General features: G+C 40.7%; 1 protein-coding gene and 1 long non-coding RNA gene across 2 annotated transcripts; both read right to left on the bottom strand.

Annotated features, from left to right (window-relative positions):
- On the bottom strand, window positions 1-18,346 carry cyp1a (cytochrome P450, family 1, subfamily A). The gene is made up of 7 exons (XM_069902616.1): window positions 18,262-18,346; window positions 16,687-17,543; window positions 16,340-16,466; window positions 15,787-15,876; window positions 15,556-15,679; window positions 9,692-9,778; window positions 1-1,520 (listed from the first exon to the last, which is right to left on the bottom strand). Exons 2-7 carry the CDS (start codon window positions 17,533-17,535, stop codon window positions 1,232-1,234), a joined length of 1,566 nt encoding a protein of 521 aa, XP_069758717.1. The 5' UTR covers window positions 17,536-17,543; window positions 18,262-18,346; the 3' UTR covers window positions 1-1,231.
- Window positions 18,347-19,838: 1,492 nt separating this feature from the next.
- Window positions 19,839-22,164, bottom strand: LOC138745641 (uncharacterized). The gene is made up of 3 exons (XR_011346384.1): window positions 22,075-22,164; window positions 21,298-21,382; window positions 19,839-19,975 (listed from the first exon to the last, which is right to left on the bottom strand). It is a non-coding gene; the product is annotated as an uncharacterized lncRNA (long non-coding RNA).
- Between the last annotated feature and the right edge of the window lie 417 nt (window positions 22,165-22,581).

The following is a 22,581-nucleotide window of genomic DNA, read 5'->3' as shown; positions in this document are numbered from 1 at the left end:
TTGATTGTTTAGGAACAGCATTTATTAAAGCAAGAAAACACTGACTTGGAACAAAAAAGCATATGACAAATGCAGAGGAAGCAGGGCTGATTTCTAATTTCAGACGGGAAGTTTGAAGTGGAAGGGCATGTTCAGAAAGTAATTAATCAATGAGATCCTCACCTTTCCATAAAGATTACACGAGTGAGAGAATGATGCAATATAAAAGATAATTTTGTTCACAATTACAGTGTTGTCTACTTCTAAGTGCCATAGTTTTGGAGGAAAACAAAGAGGATGCAAAAGAGATTTACCACCAGAGATGATGGACTTCACTGGATAGATGGAGAAGCTGAGTTTATTCGAGTAAAATCATGAAAGGTAGAGACGTAAAGTGTCTCAGAGGGGCCAGAAATAAGGAGAGACAGAATGAAGGGATTGGTTAAAAAATATCCGAAAGTTACAGAAGAGATAGAGTTTTTATATTGCAAGTATTTAGCTTTGGAATGCACTACTAGGGATGATAGTGGAAGCAGGTGCAGTTTTCAATGTCAAAAGGGAGCTTGGTAATTCTCTGAAAGTACTGTAGAGAATAGAAGGGCAGGATGGCTAGATTCCTCATCTTGAGCTGCCATGGACTGGAAGGGTCATTGTCCACGTGCTCTGATCATCTGATTGTTTTCAGATGCTTACAGATTTGCCACTCATTTTCTTAATTTCTGACCTCCTTTCAACACTTAACTGACAAAACAAACAAAATGACTGACCTCCTTTCAACACTTAACTGACAAAACAAACAAAATGAGTTTCAAAGAGAATTGGTTGTAAAATGTTCATTGGATGTCAGAAAGACACAATATAGTGTATAAACACAGTCATTTATCTCTGTAACAAATTATTCAATTTGATCAGAGATTAAATGTACAAAAATCAAATCCTTTTATACAGTTTAAAGAAGCAGTTTTATATGTTTCCTTAATACATGATTTTCTGTCGTAAAATATTTCATTTAAAATACAGCTTCACGAACTTCATTTTCATACAGTTTCATTTCTGCTTGTACAGTAGGGTACTTCTTCATTGGTACTTTAAATACAAGGCAACAGTGGCACAGCAGCATATTTTGTTAAACACAAGAAAACATCAAAATTTAAGGCTTAAGTATTCCCTCATACCATTGGTATGTATCTGTAATGTACAAGATTGACTCCTGCCTTCCTTTATTTAATTCTTACAGAATTAAGGTGCTTCCTTACTTGAAACGATGAACAGCTTGCACTTCACACCTCTTGGGTTTCATGGTCAGACCATACAGGGGCGTCATATCAATGTCCTGCCCTGGTTTCTTCTCAAATTGCAATTGTTGGATAAGAGTAGTGAGAAACAAGAAGACTTCTGTGCGGCCAATGGGCTCCCCGATGCATCTCCTTTTGCCCATGCCGAACAGCAGTACCTTCTCACATTCCATTTTGCTGATGCTTTTTCCGTCAGGATTTAGAAATCGCTCTGGGCGAAAAACAAATGGGTCTTTCCAGAGTGTTCTGAAATGCACAATAACAAAATCTGTCTGTCACTTCAGTGAGAAATAGCATGAAAATGGATTAATTCAATTACTTCACACAATTGCAAAGTCCTCGAGCCTGTTTCAACAGCAAGAGAATGAAAACTGTTAAAACCAGAAGTTATTGAAAGCTCAACGTTGTTCAGAAAATAAAAGAATACATAAATACTGTACTGAAACAGCGACTTTAAATTCTGAAAAAGTCTTTATTCTGAACTCTGAACTGTCCTTGTTCTGATCATGAAGATCAGAACATACTTGTTTCCCATGATTGTCATTCTTCAAGTAGAAAAGGAAGCTGCTGGAGCAGAGGGTCAGGTCGAGGAACATGAGCCCATTGACATTTCAGATCAAAAGCAAAAACACACAGCTACATTACCAATGTTTCGGGCCTGAGCCCTTCTTCAAGGAATAATCAAAGAACAGGACGGCCTCAGAATAAAGACTGGATATGATAAGAGGAGAGTCGAGCATTAATTTTTGGCTCTGTGAAAGGAGACAGAGGGAAAAGGGAAGGAGAGAGAAAGAAAAAGCTGGGGGAAAAGTGACAGGAGAGAGAAGAGGAGGGGTCTAAAATGGAATCTGGAGAAGTCAATCTGGTTGGAGGGTGTGCCCAGAGGAAGATGAAGAGTTTTTCCTCCAATTTGCAGGTGGTCTCCGTCTGGCAGTGCACGAGACTATGGGCAAACATGCTGGCAAGGAAATGGAACGGGGAATTGAAATGTGTGACTACTACGAGATCCACGCTTTGGCGGTGGACAGAGCCAAGATGCTCAATAAAGCGATCTCCCGATCTGCGCCCAGTCTCTCAGATGTAGGAGCACTGGATGCAGTAGTTGACACCTGCAGATTCACAAGTGAAATGTTGCTTCACTTGAAAGGACTGTTTGGGGCCCCAAATAGTGGTGAGGGAGGAGGTGTGGGCTCAATTGGAGCACCTCCTGCTGTCACGGGGGTAGATGCCAAAGGGAGGGAGAAGTGGACAAGGACGTTATTGAGGGTGCACAGCTGTGAAAACCACCATTCCCCTTTAACTCAGCTGATCTTTTCTAATGACTTGCTAAAATTGATGTATCGGTCATGTGTTAATTCAATTTTTTGTTTTGCAACTAGATCCTAGGATATGAAATAAATTTAAAAATAAATGAATGTGAAGGCCTGTCATGTACCTGTAAAGGTTGAATGTCTATTATTTCTGATCTGTAGAGGGAGCTCTGTCTGCACAGGATCCCTTTCATATTGTCACTGCTGTACAAGATTAAAGTTTGAGATCTTATTTCATCCAATACACATTAATGCTGGAGAAATTCATCCATAGGAAGTAATTTTTGTGTATTTCACTAGACCCCAGCATCTGCAGATTTTCTTACAACCTTGTTTAGTCAGCCTGATATTAAATAGAACTCCATTTATTTAACCTTTTGCACTATTGGTGGATGTTTCTCCAGATGTCACAAATGGAATGAATCGACTTTGATCCAAACACTACAGTAAATGGAAGATTCCAATGTGTGCCAGTTTTTCTGTGTTGCCCTATAAAGTTGTGCTTGTATTTAAAATAAAAATCCATAGAATTAGTGCAAGTTACTGTTTCTGAAAACAAGCAATGGGACTACAGTAACATAGAATCACAGAATGGTTACAGCATGGAAGTAAGCCAATCAACCCATCAAGCTTGTATCAGTTCTACTTGTACAATGCAATTCATCCCACTCCCCACCCTCTCTGCATATCTGTGAAAATTCATTCATTTCTAATTCAATCTTATCCAGCTTTCTTCTGAATACCAAGATTGACCCTACCTCCACATCACCTCTGACTATACATTTCAGACCACAGCTATATAGACCAATTTTATTTCCCTCTTTTCTCTTTGGTTCTTTTGCCACTCAACTTAAGACTGTACTACAAATTCTGGTCTTTTTTGAATTCAGGATTGTAAGTACCTCCTGTTTTCTCCCATCTCCCCACATACCTAAAATATCTTATTTCTGTTACCATTTTGTCAAATTGCTTTTGTAACCTTTCAGATCTCTCCTACTTTGTGGTGCCCAAAACTGGACAGAATACACCAGCTGAGATTGAATGAGTTTTTTGTAGTGTTTCCTCATGACTTCTCTGATCTTGTATTCTATGTCTCTGTTTATAAAAGTCAGGATGCCATGAGTTTTTAACCACACCCTCAAACTGTCTTGCCACTTTCAATCAATTACGCACATATACCAATCGATCCCTCTTGTATCTCTTTTAGAACATGGCTTTTCTCATTCTTCTATTGTAGGTCCCAAAAATCTGGATGCCATAAAAGTCTAGAATCCAGACTTTTTGAAAACTTTAAAACTTTTTAAATTCCCCGGGCTTTTGTATGCATGTCTGTGTAAGGGCCACAGATGCACAGTGGCAACAAGCGACCAGGCTTGTTGACTTTATTTTTGACCACCGCCAGTGGGCTGATAACGCCTCAAACCGTGCATCTTGGCGCCTCACAGTTTGGCGGGCAGCAACCTCCTTTGAAGAAGACCGCAGAGCCCACCTCACTGACAAAAGGCAAAGGAGGAAAAACCCAACACCCAACCCCAACCAACCAATTTTCCCTTGCAACCGCTGCAATCGTGTCTGCCTGTCCCGCATCGGACTTGTCAGCCACAAACGAGCCTGCAGCTGACGTGGACTTTTTACCCCCTCCATAAATCTTCGTCTGCGAAGCCAAGCCAAAGATTTTGATAAATGAAGCGTGTTTGCATTAATTAATTAATTTGAAATTTTAAAATATTGAGAGTGAATCTGAAAAATCCAGACTGACCCAATCCCCGAGTAATATGGATTTTCATTCTTCTACTTAATAATTTCCACTCTTAAAATTAATCTGCCATCTATCTTCCCATTCCACATCTCTGTCTATATCTCCTTGAAATCTATTACAGATATTATCTTCCTCACAATACGCTGCACCTCTAAGTTTAGTGTCATGTGCATCTTTGGAAATTGTGCCTCAATATCAACATATTCTTCAAGTTTTGATAAAGAAAATAATTGGTCCTGGTGTCAACACCCAGGAACTCCACTGTACACTTATGTTGAGACTGAAACCTGCCTTTCACTAGTACTCTCGCTTTCCTGCTACGAAGCCAATTTTCCATCCTCGTGCATCACTCGTGAATATATACTGGAGATATTTGTTAGGCCTTTGTAATTTTCTCCTCCCTATCTATTCCCTTTACACTGGGTGATTTATCCATTAAATGCAGCCAGCCATTCTGGTAGCTCTTTATTTTTTTTTCCCTATCCAGAACCTCAATTGCATTTTTCTTTGCTGATGTAAAGTCCTCATTCTGCACATCAGCTCTCTGCTTGCAGGATTAAATTTCCTTTTTGGTCTCTAATCAGTTGTACTTCTCTCCAATTCTTTCTCTGTTCATGCAAGTGAATACACTTGGATTACCTTCTATGTTTTCTTCCAGTCTTTTCTCATGCTCTTTCCCTTTTTTTAAAAAAAAATCCTTTCTCTGAAATCAATCCAGCTCTCATTTTTGTTAACGATCTGCTATCTGATATAAACTCTTTCCTCTGACAGCACGATCAAACCTTCATGCAAGGACCTTGATCATGGCTTTGTGGAGGTACTCCAAGGTGGTGCCCTCTTGCACTATCTGATCAGCCAATCGTTTATTAAGCTCTCCTATTTCTTTCTTCAGTGGCACTGGATACAATCCAGAAATTACTAGTTTGCAGATCCTGCTTCTTAAATTCTGCCTGCAGACCTTGTCCTTTTTCCTTCCCCTGTCATTGTATCACCTTGACCTGTGACTTCTGGCAGTTTGCTGCACCTTTCCTTAACCCTGTTCCAGGATGGCTTATAACAATTGCTCTCTTCTCCTCCCCTGTGCAATGAAGCCAACATGGGGCGATAGTCTTGGCCCTGGTTGCATTCTCCAGGAGCCACTTCAGAACTGAAGACTAGTTGGAGAGTAAGGAAACCTCAGGGACATCTTGCACTTCTGCCCTGCTCTTTTTTTTCTATCCAGTAGCCGTCCATTCACTCTCTACCTTGATCTCTGATATGTCCACCCCCTCAAACATGTCATGCACAAAACAGCCTCATGGACGGACTGAAGTGACATCAACAGTTGCTCAGGTTTGAAAACCTCTAACGTGAACTCTCAATTGATGATATTTTTCTGCAGCTGATTGTCTCAGGGGCAGACAGCAGTCTCACATGACATAGCAGAGGTATAGCTAGCCCACCAAATTTCTGTTTGCTGGATTTATTCAACAAACAGACAGAATATAGTATGTTGTCCTTCATTGCTAGAGGGATTGAATTTAAGAGTAGGGAGGTTATGCTGCAACTCTGCAAGGTACTGGTGAGACGACATCACGAGTATTGCATGCAGTTCTGGTCTCCTTCCTTGAGGAAGGATGGACTGGCTTTGGAGGTGGTTCACCAGGTTGATTCCAGAGATGAGGGAGTTAGCACATGAGGAGAGATCAAGTCATCTGGGACTGTACTCATTGGAATTTAGAAGAATGAGAGGGGATCTTATAGAAATGTATAAAATTCATAGATAAGATAAAGGTAGGCAAGTTGTTTTCATTGGTAGGGGGGACATAGCCGCAAGATCCAGGGTAGTAGATTTAAGATGGAGATAAGGAGGAACTGCTTTTCCCAGAGGGGGGAAAATCTGGAATTCACTGCTCATTGAAGCAGTGGAGGCGACCTCAGTAAATATATTTGACAAGGTTGGATAGATGTTTACATAGTCAGGGAATTAAGGGGTGGAGATGAGCCGAACATCAGATCAGCTATGATCTCATTGACGGGCCAGATGGCCCTATTCTTCTTCCTATTTCTTACGCTCTTAATATACCTTTGCTACCAGAGTTCATCTTACTCGGAAGGAACTTTATTAATTTCCTGATTCTTGCATAAACCAATACTTGTTTAAATTCACCTTTTTTTTTTACACATTCCTTTTAAAGTCACTGGAAACTTGCTTCTCATGTTCCTTTAAACATCATTTACAGTATTGTTTGAAAAATTTCATTGGATTGTCTTGATTGCCAAGCTGTAATAACAAATTAATTGTGAACTTCCTGAGAATATTATTCAATTTAATTCTTGTCATTCATAATAATTTCTTGTTGTTAAAAAAAGGTCACCGTTGCTTCCAACCTTGATCCTTAATCAACTTTAAAATAAATAGTCAAATATAAAAAATGGCAACCCTTTGGGAAACATCCTTTATTTGGTCACCTTTGGAAGTTGCCTATATTGCAAGAATGTTGGGAAGGAAATGATTTTTCACACATTCCACTGATACAAGTCACAGTGTGTAAATGCAGTTAAATTCTGCTGAACTAATGCCAATCTATTGAGAAGTGCTTTCACATTGCCTGTGATTATGCATCCAGAACATTAATACAATATTGAACTCCCCAGCAAGGGATAAAAAACAAACAGCTGCCAAGCAGCCAAATGCAAACAAATTGGCGTTAGGATATCTCGTATCACATCAAAAAGTTGTCATCTCTAGATCTGATTACCATGCTGGTTTCTTTTAAGTCAGTGCCAAGAATTCTGCAGAGTCAATATGCACAAATGGTAATGTGAAAAATTAATAGGAATTGCCAGAAATATGAAATATGAAAGACTGGGATTCATGAAGGTTAAACTCAGCAGGTCAAACAGTGTTCTTTATCTACCAAAGATAAAGATACAGAACCAACGTTTTGGGCTTGAGCCTCTTCAGCCAAGGTATGAACAAAATGTAGGCATGTGCCAAAACAAAATGGTTCATGGAGGGACAGAGGGAGGAGCACAGTCCCACAGGCAGGAGGTAGCAATAATTATTGAACTGACTATTAAGACACAGTCAGAAATAATTAAGCACGGAAACAGACTCTTCTGCTCACCAGACTGTCCCCAAACATCACCAGGACATGTCTGTCCATGGCCTCGTGTACTGTCAACCCAAGACCAGCCATAAATTGGATGACCAACACCTAATTTTCCATCTGGGCACTCTCAAACAGGATGCTATTAAATCGACCTTGGTTTCTGCTAGCCTACTTGTCTTTCTCCCTCTCTTCCTATCCCTTTGTATTCTCTCCTCCAGCTCTCCATTCCTAGAGCCATCCCCCCCCTCCCCTTGTTTCCTGGTGTGCCCTCCCTCCCTCATCCACCTATTGCATAGAAACATAGAAGATAGGAGCAGGAGTAGATCATTCGGCCCTTCGAGTCTGCTCCGCCATTCAATGAGATCATGGCTGATCTTAAAGTTCAGTACCCCGTCCCCGCCTTCTCTCTGTATCCCCTAATTCCCTTATACTGAAGAAATAGATCTAATTCCCTCTTAAATCTATTACCTCCTGCCTGTGGGACTGTGCTCCTCCCATGCCCCTCCCCCCATTATTTTGTCTGTGCTACATAAAGTTTGACCAGCTGAATTTCTCGAGCATCATGTTTTTACTTCAATCGTAGTGTCTGCAGACTTTTGTACTTCTGAGTTTGCTCATTTTAATGTTTTTAAAGCTACGAACTGCTCAGCTCTGTTTCCAAGGTGATAATAATTAATTACTTAAGATGACAGAAGCAAGTACCAGAGGACATCGGTTTAAGATGAGGCGAGGAAAGTTCAGTGATAATTTTCTTTTAGACTGACAGTAATGGATGCCTGGAATGCATTGCCAGGCATGATGGTGGAGGCTGGGATAATAGGGACATTCAAAAAACAGGTTCATGGATAGAAGATAAATAGAGTGTTATGGATGGGAGGTAGGGAAGCTTTAGAGTAAGGTATCCAACCTTTCAATTTTTAATTTAGAAATACAGCACGGTAACAGGCCATTTCGACCCTCAAGTCCATGCTGCCCTAATAACCTACACCCCCATTATGTACTAGTGGGCAGAAATAGCCTGTTACTGTGCTGTTCTGTTCTCTAATGGCACCCTACACATCACACATGCAAAACTCTTCTTTCAGCAGGTCTCTGATCCACAGAGATTGGATTCTGCATCACAAGCTCCATGGGGAACTGCAACATCACATATGGTTGAGTCTGCAGTCAATAAAGCTAGAATAAGAGTAAATGGTCCCAATTAAAGTAGTTACAAAAGCTATACAAGGAGTTCAATAAGATTGGACTGGAACATTGGTTGCATGGTGGGTTGTGTCTGGTGTTCATATGCAAGTTTCTGATCTCTGTCTGCCATCTTTATTGAATTTATTGCAAATGGGGCAGGATAATTTCACTTAACCATTATGAAGATTTATTAGTCCAAGAGCATTCGAGGACTTTTAAAATCCTTAAGCGCATACTTAACAATCAGTTGTCAATCAAATTACAGCATAAATTCAGGATTTTGTTTTATTCTTTTCCAATTACTAACCCAGGCACACGGAGGACAGAAATTAAAAGCTGCCACAGCCCACCAATGTGAACATGATGCAACAGGAAAGTGCCTTTCAAGTTATCTGCTTGCCTTATTATCCCGGAATTTTAACAGAAACTTTATCTTGACACTTTCTATTTGCTTGCTCCATATATTAACCTCTCACCTCCTTCCACTTTAAAGAAGTGCTTTATGACCTTAGTGAAACAGGAAGGTCTGCAGACGCCAGGGTTGAAGTAAATTCACAAGGCTGGAGAAGCTCAGCAGGTCAAACAGTGTACTTTGTTTAGCAAAGAATACCTTGATGAAGAGTTAGTTACATATCTTTTTTTTAAATTTTTGCTATATAAAGTACACTGTTTGACCTGCTGAGGTTTTTCAGCCTTCTTTTGCATCATAGCATTTACAGATGAGAGGATTCTATCTCCAGCAGGTTTCTAGATTTTATATAGAACCAAGTAAAGACGACTCATATAATATAAAAGAAAACTCTGAAACTCAGAACTTCATCTCAAGACTGCGTGAATGATGAATTTTACAATTCACGTTGGGTTGAAAGGAGAGTCCAGTTAAAATTTAAAAGGACGAGAAAATGTAATTCCTGGTTTGGAAGGAAACGTAACCAGATGAAGCATCAATCTCAACAAATTGGGATTTCCAGACTCTTTTCTAAAGTCTCACCACTGGACAAAATCATTCAGAAAGAAGACATTAGAAAGTATCTTTCATCGCTTTAAAACTAGGAAAAGTATACTTACAAGTCGTGATTCACTTGCCATTGGTTCACAAAAACACACGTGTCTTTAGAGATAAAATATCCGTTTAACGATGTATCTTTCGTGGTGCTGAAATGGAAAATAAATTTATTTTAATACTGCTGAGAACCCATTGCTTCTCTTTTTCTCTGTTCGATGTGCTGCATTATGAAACTCATTGAGAGGAAGCCATATGCCTTCACTCCATTGAGGACATCTACAAGGGTGGTGCCTTAAGAAAGCAACCTCTATCTTCAGGGACCCACCACCATCCAGGCCACGCCCTCTTCACTCTGCAACCAACAGGAAAAAAATGCGGGAGCCTGAAGATGAACACTCAGAGGCACGGGGACAGCTTCTTCCCCGCTGCCACGAGATTCCTGAATGAACAATGAACCACAGACACTGCCTCACTTTGACTTTTTCTTGCACTATCTTTATTTATGTGATGGGGAATTTTGTGACTTCTTTGTGACAATAAATTCTGATTCTGAAACCAAACAAAGTGAGCCTGCCCACACATCCTGGAATATTTGAGCAGTCACAGAAGCAGATGCAAGAAGAGGTCCTCCTCTCTTACCCATTTTCATGGGAAAAATAACCGGAGACAAGGAAGACTGCACTGAAGTTCAAGCAGTCATTGAATTTTCCACCCTTTACTTAGTGGTAGAAGGGCTGCAGCCTCTAACACTAACTGTCAGTATTAAAACATTCTGCAGACTGTAGGATGGATCAGTGGCCAAGGTCTCTTAGTAATCTATTAGAAGTCACCATTCATGCAAGATGCTCTGACCCAAATCCCCAGTGGCACAGGGGAGATCACTGAATCCAAGGCTTTATATTGGTGTACCAACATGAACTGACACATTACTGCAAGATTGTGAGTCTGATTGACAACTATTGTTGAAAGAAAGCAAAACAATTGCAAAAATACCAATCAATCAGCACAAAGAGCTACAGTAATCCCCAAGCATGCAAGTTAAGATGGAACTGCCAATAAAGCATCTCTTCCCTCCTTTAGGCCAGTAGAACTAGTCTTATCCAGGAAATAATGATCTCATTATTGAGTAACAATGTACTGTAAATAAAATATCTCTTCATGTAGAAAATAACATTATTCGATCCACGTTTTGATTTTGCCCTGTACCCGGTTTAGAAAAAATTTGGAAAGATATTTTTCAAACGTCATCGGTGATTTTTAAGCTTAAATTGGAACCTTGCCCTTGAATTTCTTTATTTGGATCATTTCAAGATGATGACGTTTTACTGACTCCGACTCAAAACCGAATGTTATCTTTTACTTGTTTGATGGCCAGATGTGCAATTTTGATTAAATGGAAAGATAATACACCACCTACATATACAAAATGGTTAAATGATATTAAGTTTAGACAAAATTAGGTACACTATTAAAGATTCAAATGCTAATTTCATAAAGACATGGGGCCCTTTTATGGATCATTATCATAATCTAAAGTTTTAGGGTTGTCAATGCTGTGCTGTTTCCAAGTTTTTTTTAAATCTTTTTTATTTTTCACACTATAAACCACACTGACCAAGATACATACAGACATTGAATATATAGTGTCATTTTATCCCCCTTTTCCTCCCTTCCCACCCTCCCCCCCACCACCCCCCTTCCCATTTATTTGAAGTTCAATCCACAAGATACATTAAACCCGTCAAACAATGTTGTCATTTAATAAAAATAAACAAGAAATTTTACTGAGTCAGTCCTTTTGGTTGTCTTCTCCTTCTATCATTTTAGGTGGTGGAAGTCCATGGTAGGATTTCTCTATTGTATTTCATGTATGGCTCCCATATTTGTTCGAATATTGTGATGTTATTTCTTAAATTATATGTTATTTTTTCTAATGGAATACATTTATTCATTTCTATATACCATTGTTGTATTCTCAAGTTGTCTTCTAATTTCCAGGATGACATAATACATTTTTTTGCTACAGCTAGGGCTATCATAACAAATCTTTTTTGTGCTCCATCCAAATCGAGTCCAAATTCTTTATTTCTTATATTACTTAGGAGGAAGATCTCTGGGTTTTTTGGTATATTGCTTTTTGTGATTTTATTTAATATCTGGTTTAGATCTTCCCAACATTTTTTCACTTTCTCACATGTCCAAATTGCATGAATTGTTGTTCCCGTTTCCTTTTTACAGCGAAAACATCTGTCTGATACTGTTGGGTCCCATTTATTTAACTTTTGAGGTGTGATGTATAGCCTGTGTATCCAGTTATATTGTATCATGCGTAACCTCGTGTTTATTGTATTTCTCATAGTTCCGGAGCATAGCTTTTCTCATGTTTCATTCTTTATCTTTATGTTTAGATCTTGTTCCCATTTTTGTTTAGGTTTACCGTTTGTTTCCTCGTTCTCCTTTTCTTGAAGTTTGATGTACATGTTTGTTATAAATTTTTTAATTATCATTGTGTCTGTAATCACATATTCAAAATTGCTTCCTTCTGGTAACCTCAGACTTTCCCAATTTGTCCTTCAAGTCGGTTTTCAGTTGGTGGTATGCAAACATTGTATTGTGAGTTATATTAGATTCATCCTTCATTTGTTCAAAGGATAATAATTTATTTCCCAAAAAACAATTTTCTATTCTTTTGATCCCTTTTCTCTCCCATTCTCTGAAGGAAAGGTTATCTATTGTGAAAGGGATTAGTTGATTTTGCGTCAATATTAGTTTTGGTAGTTGGTAATTTGTTTTATTCCTTTCTACGTGAATCTTCTTCCAAATGTTGAGCAGATGATGCTACGTTGGAATTCCTACATTGCACCAATTTTTCATCCCATTTATATAGTATATGTTCAGGTATCTTCTCCCCTATTTTAACTAGTTCTAATTTGGTCCAATCTGGTTTTTCCTTTGTTTGATAAAAATCTGATAGTTATCTTAATTGTGCGGCTCTATAATAATTCTTAAAGTTTGGTAGTTGTAAGCCTCCTTGTTTGTACCATTCTGTTAATTTATCTAGTCCTATCCTCGGTTTCCCCCCTTTCCATAAGAATTTCCTTATGATTTTCTTTAGCTCCTTGAAGAATTTCTGTTAGGTGAATTGGTAATGACTGAAATAGGTATTGTATCCTTGGGAAAATGTTCATTTTAATACAGTTTATCCTTCCTATCAGTGTTAGTGGTAAGTCTTTCCAATGCTCTAAGTCGTCTTGTAATTTTTTTCATTAATGGATGATAATTTAGTTTATATAGATGGCCGAAATTTTTATTTAGTTGTATACCTAGGTATCGCATTGCTTGTGTTTGCCATCTAAATGGTGATTCTTTCTTAAACTTTGTGAAATCCGCATTATTCATTGGCATTGCTTCACTTTTATTTGCATTGATCTTGTACCCCGATACTTCTCCATATTCCTTCAATTTCCTATATAATTCTTTTATTGATATTTTTGGTTCTGTTAAGTATATTATAACATCATCTGCAAATAGACTGATTTTATATTCCTTCTCTTTTATTTTTATCCCTTTTATTTTATTTTCTGTTCTTATCAGTTCTGCAAGTGGTTCTTTGGCTAACGCGAACAATAAGGGCGATAGTGGACATCCCTGCCTTGTTGATCTGCTTAAGTTAAATTGTTTTGATATATATCCATTTACTGTCACTTTCGCCAATGGCCCCTTATATAATGCTTTAATCCAATTAATATATTTCTCTGGTAGGCTGAATTTTTGTAGTACTTTGAATAAATAATTCCATTCTACTCTGTCAAAGGCCTTCTCTGCGTCTAAAGCAACCGCTACTGTTGGAGTTTTATTTCCTTCTACTGTATGAATTAAGTTAATAAATTTACAGATATTGTCCGTTGTTCATCTTTTTTAAATAAATCCAGTTTGGTCTAGATTTACTATTTTTGGTACATAGTCGGCCAATCTGTTTGCTAATAGTTTAGCTATTATCTTATAATCTGTGTTAAGTAGAGATATTGGTCTATATGATGCTGGTGCAAGTGGATCTTTACCTGTCTTTGGTATTACTGTAATTATTGCTGTTTTGCATGAATCTGGTATGCTTTATGTTTTATCAATCTGTTTGATTACTTCCAGGAGGGGAGGAATTAATAAGTCTTTAAATGTTTTATAGAATTCTATTGGGAGTCAATCCTCTCCTGGTGTTTTATTGTTCGGTAGTTTTTTTAATATCTCCTGTAATTCTTCTATTTCAAATTGTTTTATTAATTTATTTTGCTCCTCTGTTTGTAATTTCGGCAGTTCAATTTTAGTTAGAAATTCATCTATTTTGTCTTCTTTCCCTTCGTTTTCAGTTTGATATAGTTGTTCGTAGAATTCCCTGAAGTTTTCATTGATCTCCGTTGGATTAAATATGTAATTTGTTTGTCCTTTTTCCTTAATGCCAATACCATTCTTTTAGTTTGTTCTGTCTTAAGCTGCAACGCTAGGATTTTGTGCGTTTTTTTTCTCCTAGCTCATAATATTTCTGTTTTGTCTTCATTATGTTCTTCTCCACCTGCTGTTTCCAAGTTGTCGTCACTTGATACCTACACGTTAGTTTTCTTTTCCCAACCTTGTATAGTGTTAGGGATTTTAATTATAGGGTTATTTTTCTTATAATTTGATTTCCTTACATAATTGTACTTTTAATTTCTGTATTATTGTAAACCTCAATAAAGATACCCTTACAAGAAAGAAAAGAAAATTGTGCAGGGAGAAACTGGATGGAAGTAGACTTTCAGATTAGGGTATTCACTTGCTGGAACATCTGGTGCCAATATTCCACACAACAATGACCCATAAATAGCGGCGAGGCACATACTCGTTTCAGTGCTGCAGGTTGGCTCCCAAATGATGATCGAGGTGCCAGCAAGAGCTCCAGTGCTCGTCGCTGCCATAGCACATGGAGGGTGAGCAGCATTGCCCTTTAACAGTTTTATTGTCAGAGTACATATGACACCTGGGATTCTTTTTTTCCTTTAAAGACATAGCAGAATTGCCACTTATTGGCAATGCAAGAATAAACTATACTAAAGTACACACGCAAACAAATAAAGAAATGTAAACAAACTGACTGTGCAATACAGAGAGGGGGGGCAGAAATCAATGAAGTGCAAAAGAAAGAGTCCTTCAATGAGTTTGTCGTTGAGGGGTCTGATGGTGAAGGGGGAGCAGCTGTTCCTGAACCCAGTGGGGCGAGTCTGGTGGCACCGAGATGCATGTGCTGGGTGATGTGGATCCTTGATGATTGCCACTGCTCTCAGAAGGAAGCGTTCCCTGTAGATGTTCCCAATGGTAGGGAGGGTTTTGCCAGTTATGTAAAACTGGACCTTTGGGAGGGAATTTCCAGACTCTGTGTCTGGGAATGGAAGGGGTTTGTCATGGAGTTGATGGAATGGCCATGGGTACCAATATAGAATGTCTTTGTGATTGGAGTCCTCTGGACACCTTTAACCAAATCACCTGTCTGCTCTCACCTGCAAGGTATCTTTGAAGTATTCTTCTAGAATCTAGCTTCTAAGCGAATGAGAACAGTAAATTCAATAGTATTTTACCCTTTGGACTCCATGTCCCTGTTTTCTTGGACTACCAACAAGGGCATATAGTCCATGTTCTGGTTTTCAGGGACTACCCACAGGTGTATACTCTCCATGTCCTCTGTTTTCTGGGACTGGTGTTATACCTAACCACCAGCCAATTTTCATGCTGCTGTCTACCTATGGACCCAGTTTGGAGTATGAATGATGAAAGGTTAAAAATGGTCAGACTCCAAAAGGTTAAAGAGACGTTGAATACTTTTCAATAGTAGCGGGCTATATTTAAATTGGATTAATAGCCTGGTGCTGATTGTAGTTCATGCATGAAGCTATCTTACCAATGAGGAATGGTGAATGGTAGAAAAGATGAGTGTCGGAAGGTCTCGGTGATGAAAGCTTCGGTGTAGGGAAGAAAAGGCTTGTCTGCTATCTTTGGGCTTCTGTCTTTCCCAATCTTCTCGTCTGAAATGATAAAAGTAAAAGTAACCAATTTTGAAAGCAAGATGAAAAGTGCCCCCCAGAGATTTTTTTTTTAAATAGCGAACACTTTCAACGTTTGGCAGGCATACCTATTTCTTCGTGCAGTTTCTTCTGGGTGTCGGGATAAGAGACCAGGTACAAAATAGACCAGTTGAGTGCAGTAGTTATGGTATCAAAGCCTACCAAGAGAAAGAAGATAAAGCATTTAAATCACCAGTCCTCCAGTTAGTCATCGCAGGATACGTAAGGGAGAGTGGGGTTGATGTAAAGGAATGAATGCACGCCATAATGTACGCTTTGAAATTAGGGGCCCTGAGGCTCGCCTTTCATTCAGTGAAATGAGATTAACTGAACTCAGCAACGCTGTCATCTTGAACACCCCGGTGAGCAATTTATTTATTGGTCAGACGATCCTCCCCACATCCAAAGCAAAAACGTTCTTTTAATCCAGGATCTTCAGCTAATATTTAAGAAGAATTTGGACAGGTACATGGATGGGAGAAGTGTAGGTCAGTGGGACGAGGCAGAAAAATAGATCGGCGCAGACGAGAAGGGCCGAAGGGGCCTGTTTCTGTGCTGTAATGTTCTATGGTTCTAACAGAACAATTAGCCCATGGGGTGGGTCAGAAACCCCAGTCTTACCAGCTCCAAATAAATCGTTCACGATGCTGACGATTTTTTCATCGGATATTTGGATATTAGCATTTTCGTCCACTTTTTTGTCCTGGCAATGGCCAATCAGCGAATCGGTTATATCCCGAATATTGTCCTAGAGAAGATGACAGGAAGAAACGCACGGTCGTGAGCTGCGGTTGGAAGGACACGCTTCCCCACAGAGGTGTACTTCTCAAATAGAAAAAAACACACAAGGCTGGAGAAGCTCAGCAGTCAGTGTACTGGATGTAGCAAAGATAAAGACTATAGCCAACGTTTCAGGCTTGAGGTGTGGAAAAATCTCGGCCGAAATGTATAGGTCAGAGCGGTCTTACCTTGTCGAATGTGCGATAATGCTCCATCACAATGTTTTCAACGAAAGTTAGGAATCGTTTGTTGATAGCGATGAACTTCCTCATGGAATAGTTCGGGAGGAATCTCAGGATTGGGATGAAATCGGCTGGGTTGCCCGAGGCCGCAGTTTTCACGAACTCGTCGCTCACGTTGACTATATTGAGGAGCTCCTGGTCATCGTGGCTGTATCGCTTACCAAAGCACAGAGCGCAGATGACATTCGCCACCGACACCACGAGGTACCTCACCGGGTCGAAGCTGCCTCTGGTCTTCATCTGGTCGGCGAAGATCTCGACCAGACACTGCGCCTCGTTGCAGACGTGTTCTTCCAACAGACACGAGTAGGTGGAATTTTTACACTCCTCGCCTGAGAAGGTGCGCAGAGCATTCTGCGCCAGTTTTCTGCGTAGCCTCCAGACTTCGCTGTAGTCTTTGCTAAAAGTCAAGCTGTTGCCCTGGTTGATAAACCTGAAGCTGTAGAGGTTGGGCCGGCCAGCGAAGTCGTCCACTTGCTTGATCAGCGCTTGCTTCAAGGTGTCCAGCCCGCTGAGTACCAGCACCGGCCGAGTACCGATCTGAATCTGAAAGATGTCCCCGTACTGCTCGCTGAGGGAGGTGAGAGTCAGATGGGGGTTTTCTCCCAGCGACAGGGAGTGGCCGATGATCGGGAGGCTCGGCGGACCCGGGAGTTTCTGCAGACCTTTGGGAACTTTCCTTCTGTTGGCACGGACCAGCAGGAATATCACAGAGAAGACCGCGAGTCCGATGAAGACTTCGGTGATGGTCATAGCCGTCAGATGAGCCATCACTTGGATGCCAGAGCTCCACATCGTGTTACCTGTGAGAGGAGAGTGAGTTTTAAGCAACAAGGACCAATAAACACTGCACCGTTGCCAACTCCCTGAGTCTTTGACATGCAGTAGCCTCCTGTGTGAAACAGTTCCCTTCCTGAACCTCTCGTCCTTCTTTCTTCCTTTAAGATGCTGAGTAAAACACACCTCTTTGATCGAGCCTCACGATGTTTGCTTGTATGTCAGACGTGTGTGTGTGAGAGAGAGAGATGATATAGGACAGCTTCGATGAGTTTAAGAAGTTCCACAAATGGAAGTTATTGTTTGAATTCGCCTGCCCTTAAACCAATGGTTCTCAACCTCTTTCTTTCCAGTCGCATACCACCTGAAGTAATCCCTTACTCGCCACAGAGCGCCTATGGCATAGGTGGGATGTTCGTGGAAACCACTGCCTTAAAGCGTCCAAATCTTAACAATTCTACACATGCTTGGTTTTTCTTTTGCGCACACAAGCTCACCCGTCTCAACAAGGCGCCAAAGAAAAGGTCACTAAACATAAGAGAAAGAAACGTATAGTGTGGCTAGAAGTATTAAAAATTGTTGGTCGCATCCGTCATGTCACATGCTGGGACTATGCGCTCGACGATCTGCTTTTAAACACGACGCATCTCCGAGTCACACATAAGCAATAGGCAAGACTAAATAAGCGGTGATTTAGGCTGGGCCAAAGGCACTGGTCGTCTCAGTGGATCAGTTCATGCCTACCTCGCTCCCTCCAAAAGGAAACCACCTTGTTGGCAACGTCTTGGTGATTGCAAGTTTGGAGCTAACGGCCAACACTGCACGGCGCTGGCACAGTGAGAAGCATAGAATAATTGCGTGCCTTTTATAAGCATCGGGTGCGCGCCTGATTGGCTGCAGGTCACATGCTGGAGTGTGATCGGACTAATTCCCTGTCAGCCCCAGGCAACTTTCGCAACTCCGGGAGAAGAAATTTGTACAATCCTGAATTGAGATTGGCAACTCCGATTAAATTAGATTATTGACGATACACAAAATCTACATTTTCAAGGTAATTTAGTGACTGTTCTACCCAGGTTGCTGGTCATCTTTTCTATATACACATCAGATTCAAGACAATGTAGACTTAAATGTTAAATACGGTTTGCAGATTTGCAGTTATTAAACAACCTAATAACGACCAGAAATTTTGTTGTTTCCAGAACATTAACCTGGTGTTTTTGTGTTACGTGCTCACTTTAATGTATATATTTCTAGATTATATATTTGTATTAGAGACCAACATTCTTCTCCTTACTGTCATAAAGCTGTGAATACATCACATATTTCATATTTCCTATCTCGCGTGTTTTTCGCTCAGAGGATAATGAATCCATGGAACTTTCGAACCCATATGAATGCATTCATGACCGATGTACTTTCGTATCGATTTTTTGAATATTAAGGGAATCAAGCATCTCCTTGTTTACACGGTACACGTTTGGGCACTGAGGGATCTGGGAATACAAATGCATAATTCCCTAAAAGTGGCGTCACGGGAGGATAGTGTTGTAAGGAGAGCTTTTGACATGTTGGCCTTCATCAATCAAAGTATTGAATATAGGAGATGGGATGTTATGGTAAAGTTATATGGGACATTGGTGAGGCCGAATTTGGAGTATTGTGTGCAGTTTTGGTCACCTAACTACGAGAAAGATTTCAATAAGATTAAAAGAGAACAGAGGATGTTTCCAAGACTTCAGGAACTGAGTTACAGGGAAAGGTTACAGGATGGGACTTTATTCCTTGGAGCGTAAGTGAAAGACAGAGATATACTAACTTATGAGGGGTAAATGTAGGGAGGCCTTTTCCATCGAGGGTGGGTGAGATACAGATATGGGTTAAGGATGAAAGGGGAAAAGGTTAGGGGGAATATCAGGGGGAACTTCTTCGCAGGGAGAGTGGTGGGAGTGTGGAACGAGCTGCCAGCTAAAGTGGTGAATGCAGGCTCTATTTTAATATTTAAGAATTTGGACAGGTACGTGGATGGGAGGGGTAATGGAAGGTTATGGACTGGGCGACGATCAGGGCGACTATGTAGAATAATAGTTCGGTACAGACTAGAAGCACCTGTTTTCTGTGCTTTAATGTTCTATGGTTCTCAGAAGGGGTGGGGGGGGGGTGGATTGGCCTGTTTTCAATGCTTTAACTTCGATCGTTACTTTCTTGAGTGGCGATTCTCAACCCGTGGTGCGAGGACCATTGGTGGTTCATGGGATTTCACACACAGTCCGCGGCAAGGCGGCAAAGACTAATATTAATGATCGTGTAACCTACCAGTGCGTAAAACAAGGTTGTAAATCTGACGTCAACGGAAACAAAAATCTCGTCGGTGGTCAGAGAAAGGATTCGAGCTCGCCAGTCCTTCCACTGGTGTCAGTGGGTTTGCTAAGGGTGGTCTGCAGTAAATTAAGGTGGTCTTGAATTAAAAGAAAAAGTTGAGAATCACTGATGGAGGGAAGACTGGATTACACAATAGTTCCGTCAAATATATATGACAATAAACGATCTACATCTATATTTCATGAACCTGTTACATATTGTGTGCATACAATTGTGTATTTATGTATATACGTGCTTATACAGACAATTATCGCCGATGATGCAGTCAGAGAATGGTAAAGTGTTTGATGAGCCTAGGAGAAACCGACAGATTCGGTTACAAAAGGGCCTGAGGTGCTTGGGAAGACACATGAATGGGTGGGTGAGCGGAACTGAGCAGGTCAATCAGCGACAGTGGAGAGGAATGGACAGTTTTATCAAGACCTAGAGAGTTTCTCCAGTTTCTCGTTGTTTGCTATGTATCCTATCATCTATTAAATTACCCCTTAGATGAATACCTATATGCAGGCATCCATAAACATATAGAAGAGGCCATGTAAAGTGGAGAAAGATTCTTAGATGGGTTCAAGTTCATTGGAGGTATTGTGTCCACAGTTCATTGGAAGTTGTTGGTTAATAAAGTGGTTTAAAGGGCTTTCGGGATTGTGGACTTTATTAATAGCAGCAATACGTGTGAGAACTAGGAAGCCAGGCTGATTATTGCCAGGATTTAAGGCATTTTGTACATGGCTAAGGTGTCACCTTGCTCCTTCCCTGGATGGGGGCTTTAGCCTTGCTGTACTAGTGACACACAAAAATGCTGGAGGAACTTAGGCGGTCCCTCTACGTCCATAAAGATATAATTCGGACGTTTCGGACCTGAGCTCTTCTTCAAGGTCTAAGTCAGTGGTTCTCAACCTTTATCTTTCCACCCATATATCACCTTAAGCAATCACAGAGCACCTATGGCATAGGGAATACTTAATGTGGTATGTGAGTGGATAGAAAAAGATTGAGACCCACCGGGTATACTCTAAGCAAAAAGAAGGCAGGCGTCTTAATTAAAGATTAAGGGGGAAGAATGGGAGGCCGAGGAGTTCAGACCAGCAGCCGAAAGATATGATGAGTAAAACTTTGAATTGATTTTTGGCTCTGAAAGGAGACAGAGGGAAAAAGTGGGGGTGGGGGAGGGGAGAGAAGAAGGTGTGGCGAGGGAGTTAACAGATCACGGAGAACTCAAAGTTTATGCCTTGGACAACTCCATTAGCGTTTCACCCAATTCAGTTGCTGTTTCGCGTTTCACTGTTCCAGTGACACGAGCGTGAGGGTTCTTGGTGAGAGGATATAGTGTGAAGGGAATGGATCCGGGAGAAGCGGGGTCAGGCAGATTCAAGTCATCTTCCAACTATTATATTATACCTTATACATTCTTCTGAAGAAATCCGATGAGCCTCCAAATCGGATTGGCCCCTCCCTTCCCCTTCGACAGAAAGCATTATGTCCTCTGCCAACACAATAAAAACGTATTTATTGCGGATGTTACCTCGCACAATTCTCAGACGTGAAAATGATAAAAGTATCGCTGATTTACTTTTAATATTCAAATGTTCCCTCGAGTGTCATCTTTAAGATTTCTTGAAGCCGATTTAGTGTTCCCCATTCATATTGTTGGCTGTGGGGGGGGGGGGGGGGACACCTTCGCGAAAGGTGCACCTGTTCGCCTGGAGAAATTGCGTGAATCTCGGTTTACGCTGGCCAGGGAGAATGGTCCTGATAAAAGTTCCAGCTGTGGAAAGGCAGGCATCGTTTTCCTGAAGCCGGTGCGATACGTGCGACCGAGAAGCACACTTGCGTGCGAATTGGAGATGTCATAAGGAGCGGGAAGGGCAGCTCCAATTCTCCTGCGTCCAGTCACGCAACAGACCAAGGCCAACACTGTGGAGTCCCACGAGATCAAAACACAAAAAAATGGGGGGGGGGGGGGGAAGTTGAAAGAATGGATATTACTTTCAAAACAATTCCACTGTCATTTTCCAAGCCAACTAAACATGAGGTTCGGACCATTAAAAATAACGTGGTGTTGCATCGACATTTCACTGGATCTTATAAGTTCGCATTTAATTACCCATTCATTCCATTTAAAGCCAATCGTACAAGCCTCTTATAACTGGTATAGTTTTTTTAATGTGCACTTACTTTTTCTTTCAAGATTACGTGGCGTGCATTAGAACTCATGCGAAGGATTTCGGGTCTTCTCTGCAAAGAGAATGTGTCACGGGATGGTTTCGGCGCTTTAACTGGTTTCTCTCCTCGAAGCCTTTCAGTCAGGGGGGGGGGGGGGGGTTGCCGTTAATATCTCGGTAGCGAACGTGGAAGTCACGCAAGGGAGAGACTGGTGATTGTCTCCTCCACGAGTCCGACTTCATTAAGAATTCCCTTGGCGGCCGGGGTGGTGGCCGTCCAAATCGCTTTGCTTGGCGCAAGGGGACACCGACATGCAAGTTTAGATTTTTGGAGAATGCAGGTTTCACGCCATTCTCTTATTTAAACAACTGTTCTTCCTTTGAACATGGACGGGAGCAACTCTGCTCTAAACAGTTTAATTCCCTCTTGGCTTCTGTCTTTTTTATTGCACGAGTTTAATTAATACATAAATAAATAGATGTATTTGTTTTCTGGTTCATCTTTAGCACACAGGAGATA

Source organism: Narcine bancroftii, chromosome 11 (genome assembly GCF_036971445.1).
Source record: "Narcine bancroftii isolate sNarBan1 chromosome 11, sNarBan1.hap1, whole genome shotgun sequence".
Taxonomy (NCBI): Eukaryota; Metazoa; Chordata; class Chondrichthyes; order Torpediniformes; family Narcinidae; genus Narcine; species Narcine bancroftii.
Note: the sequence above shows the minus strand (reverse complement) of the source record. Positions and strands in the feature narration are given on the sequence as shown.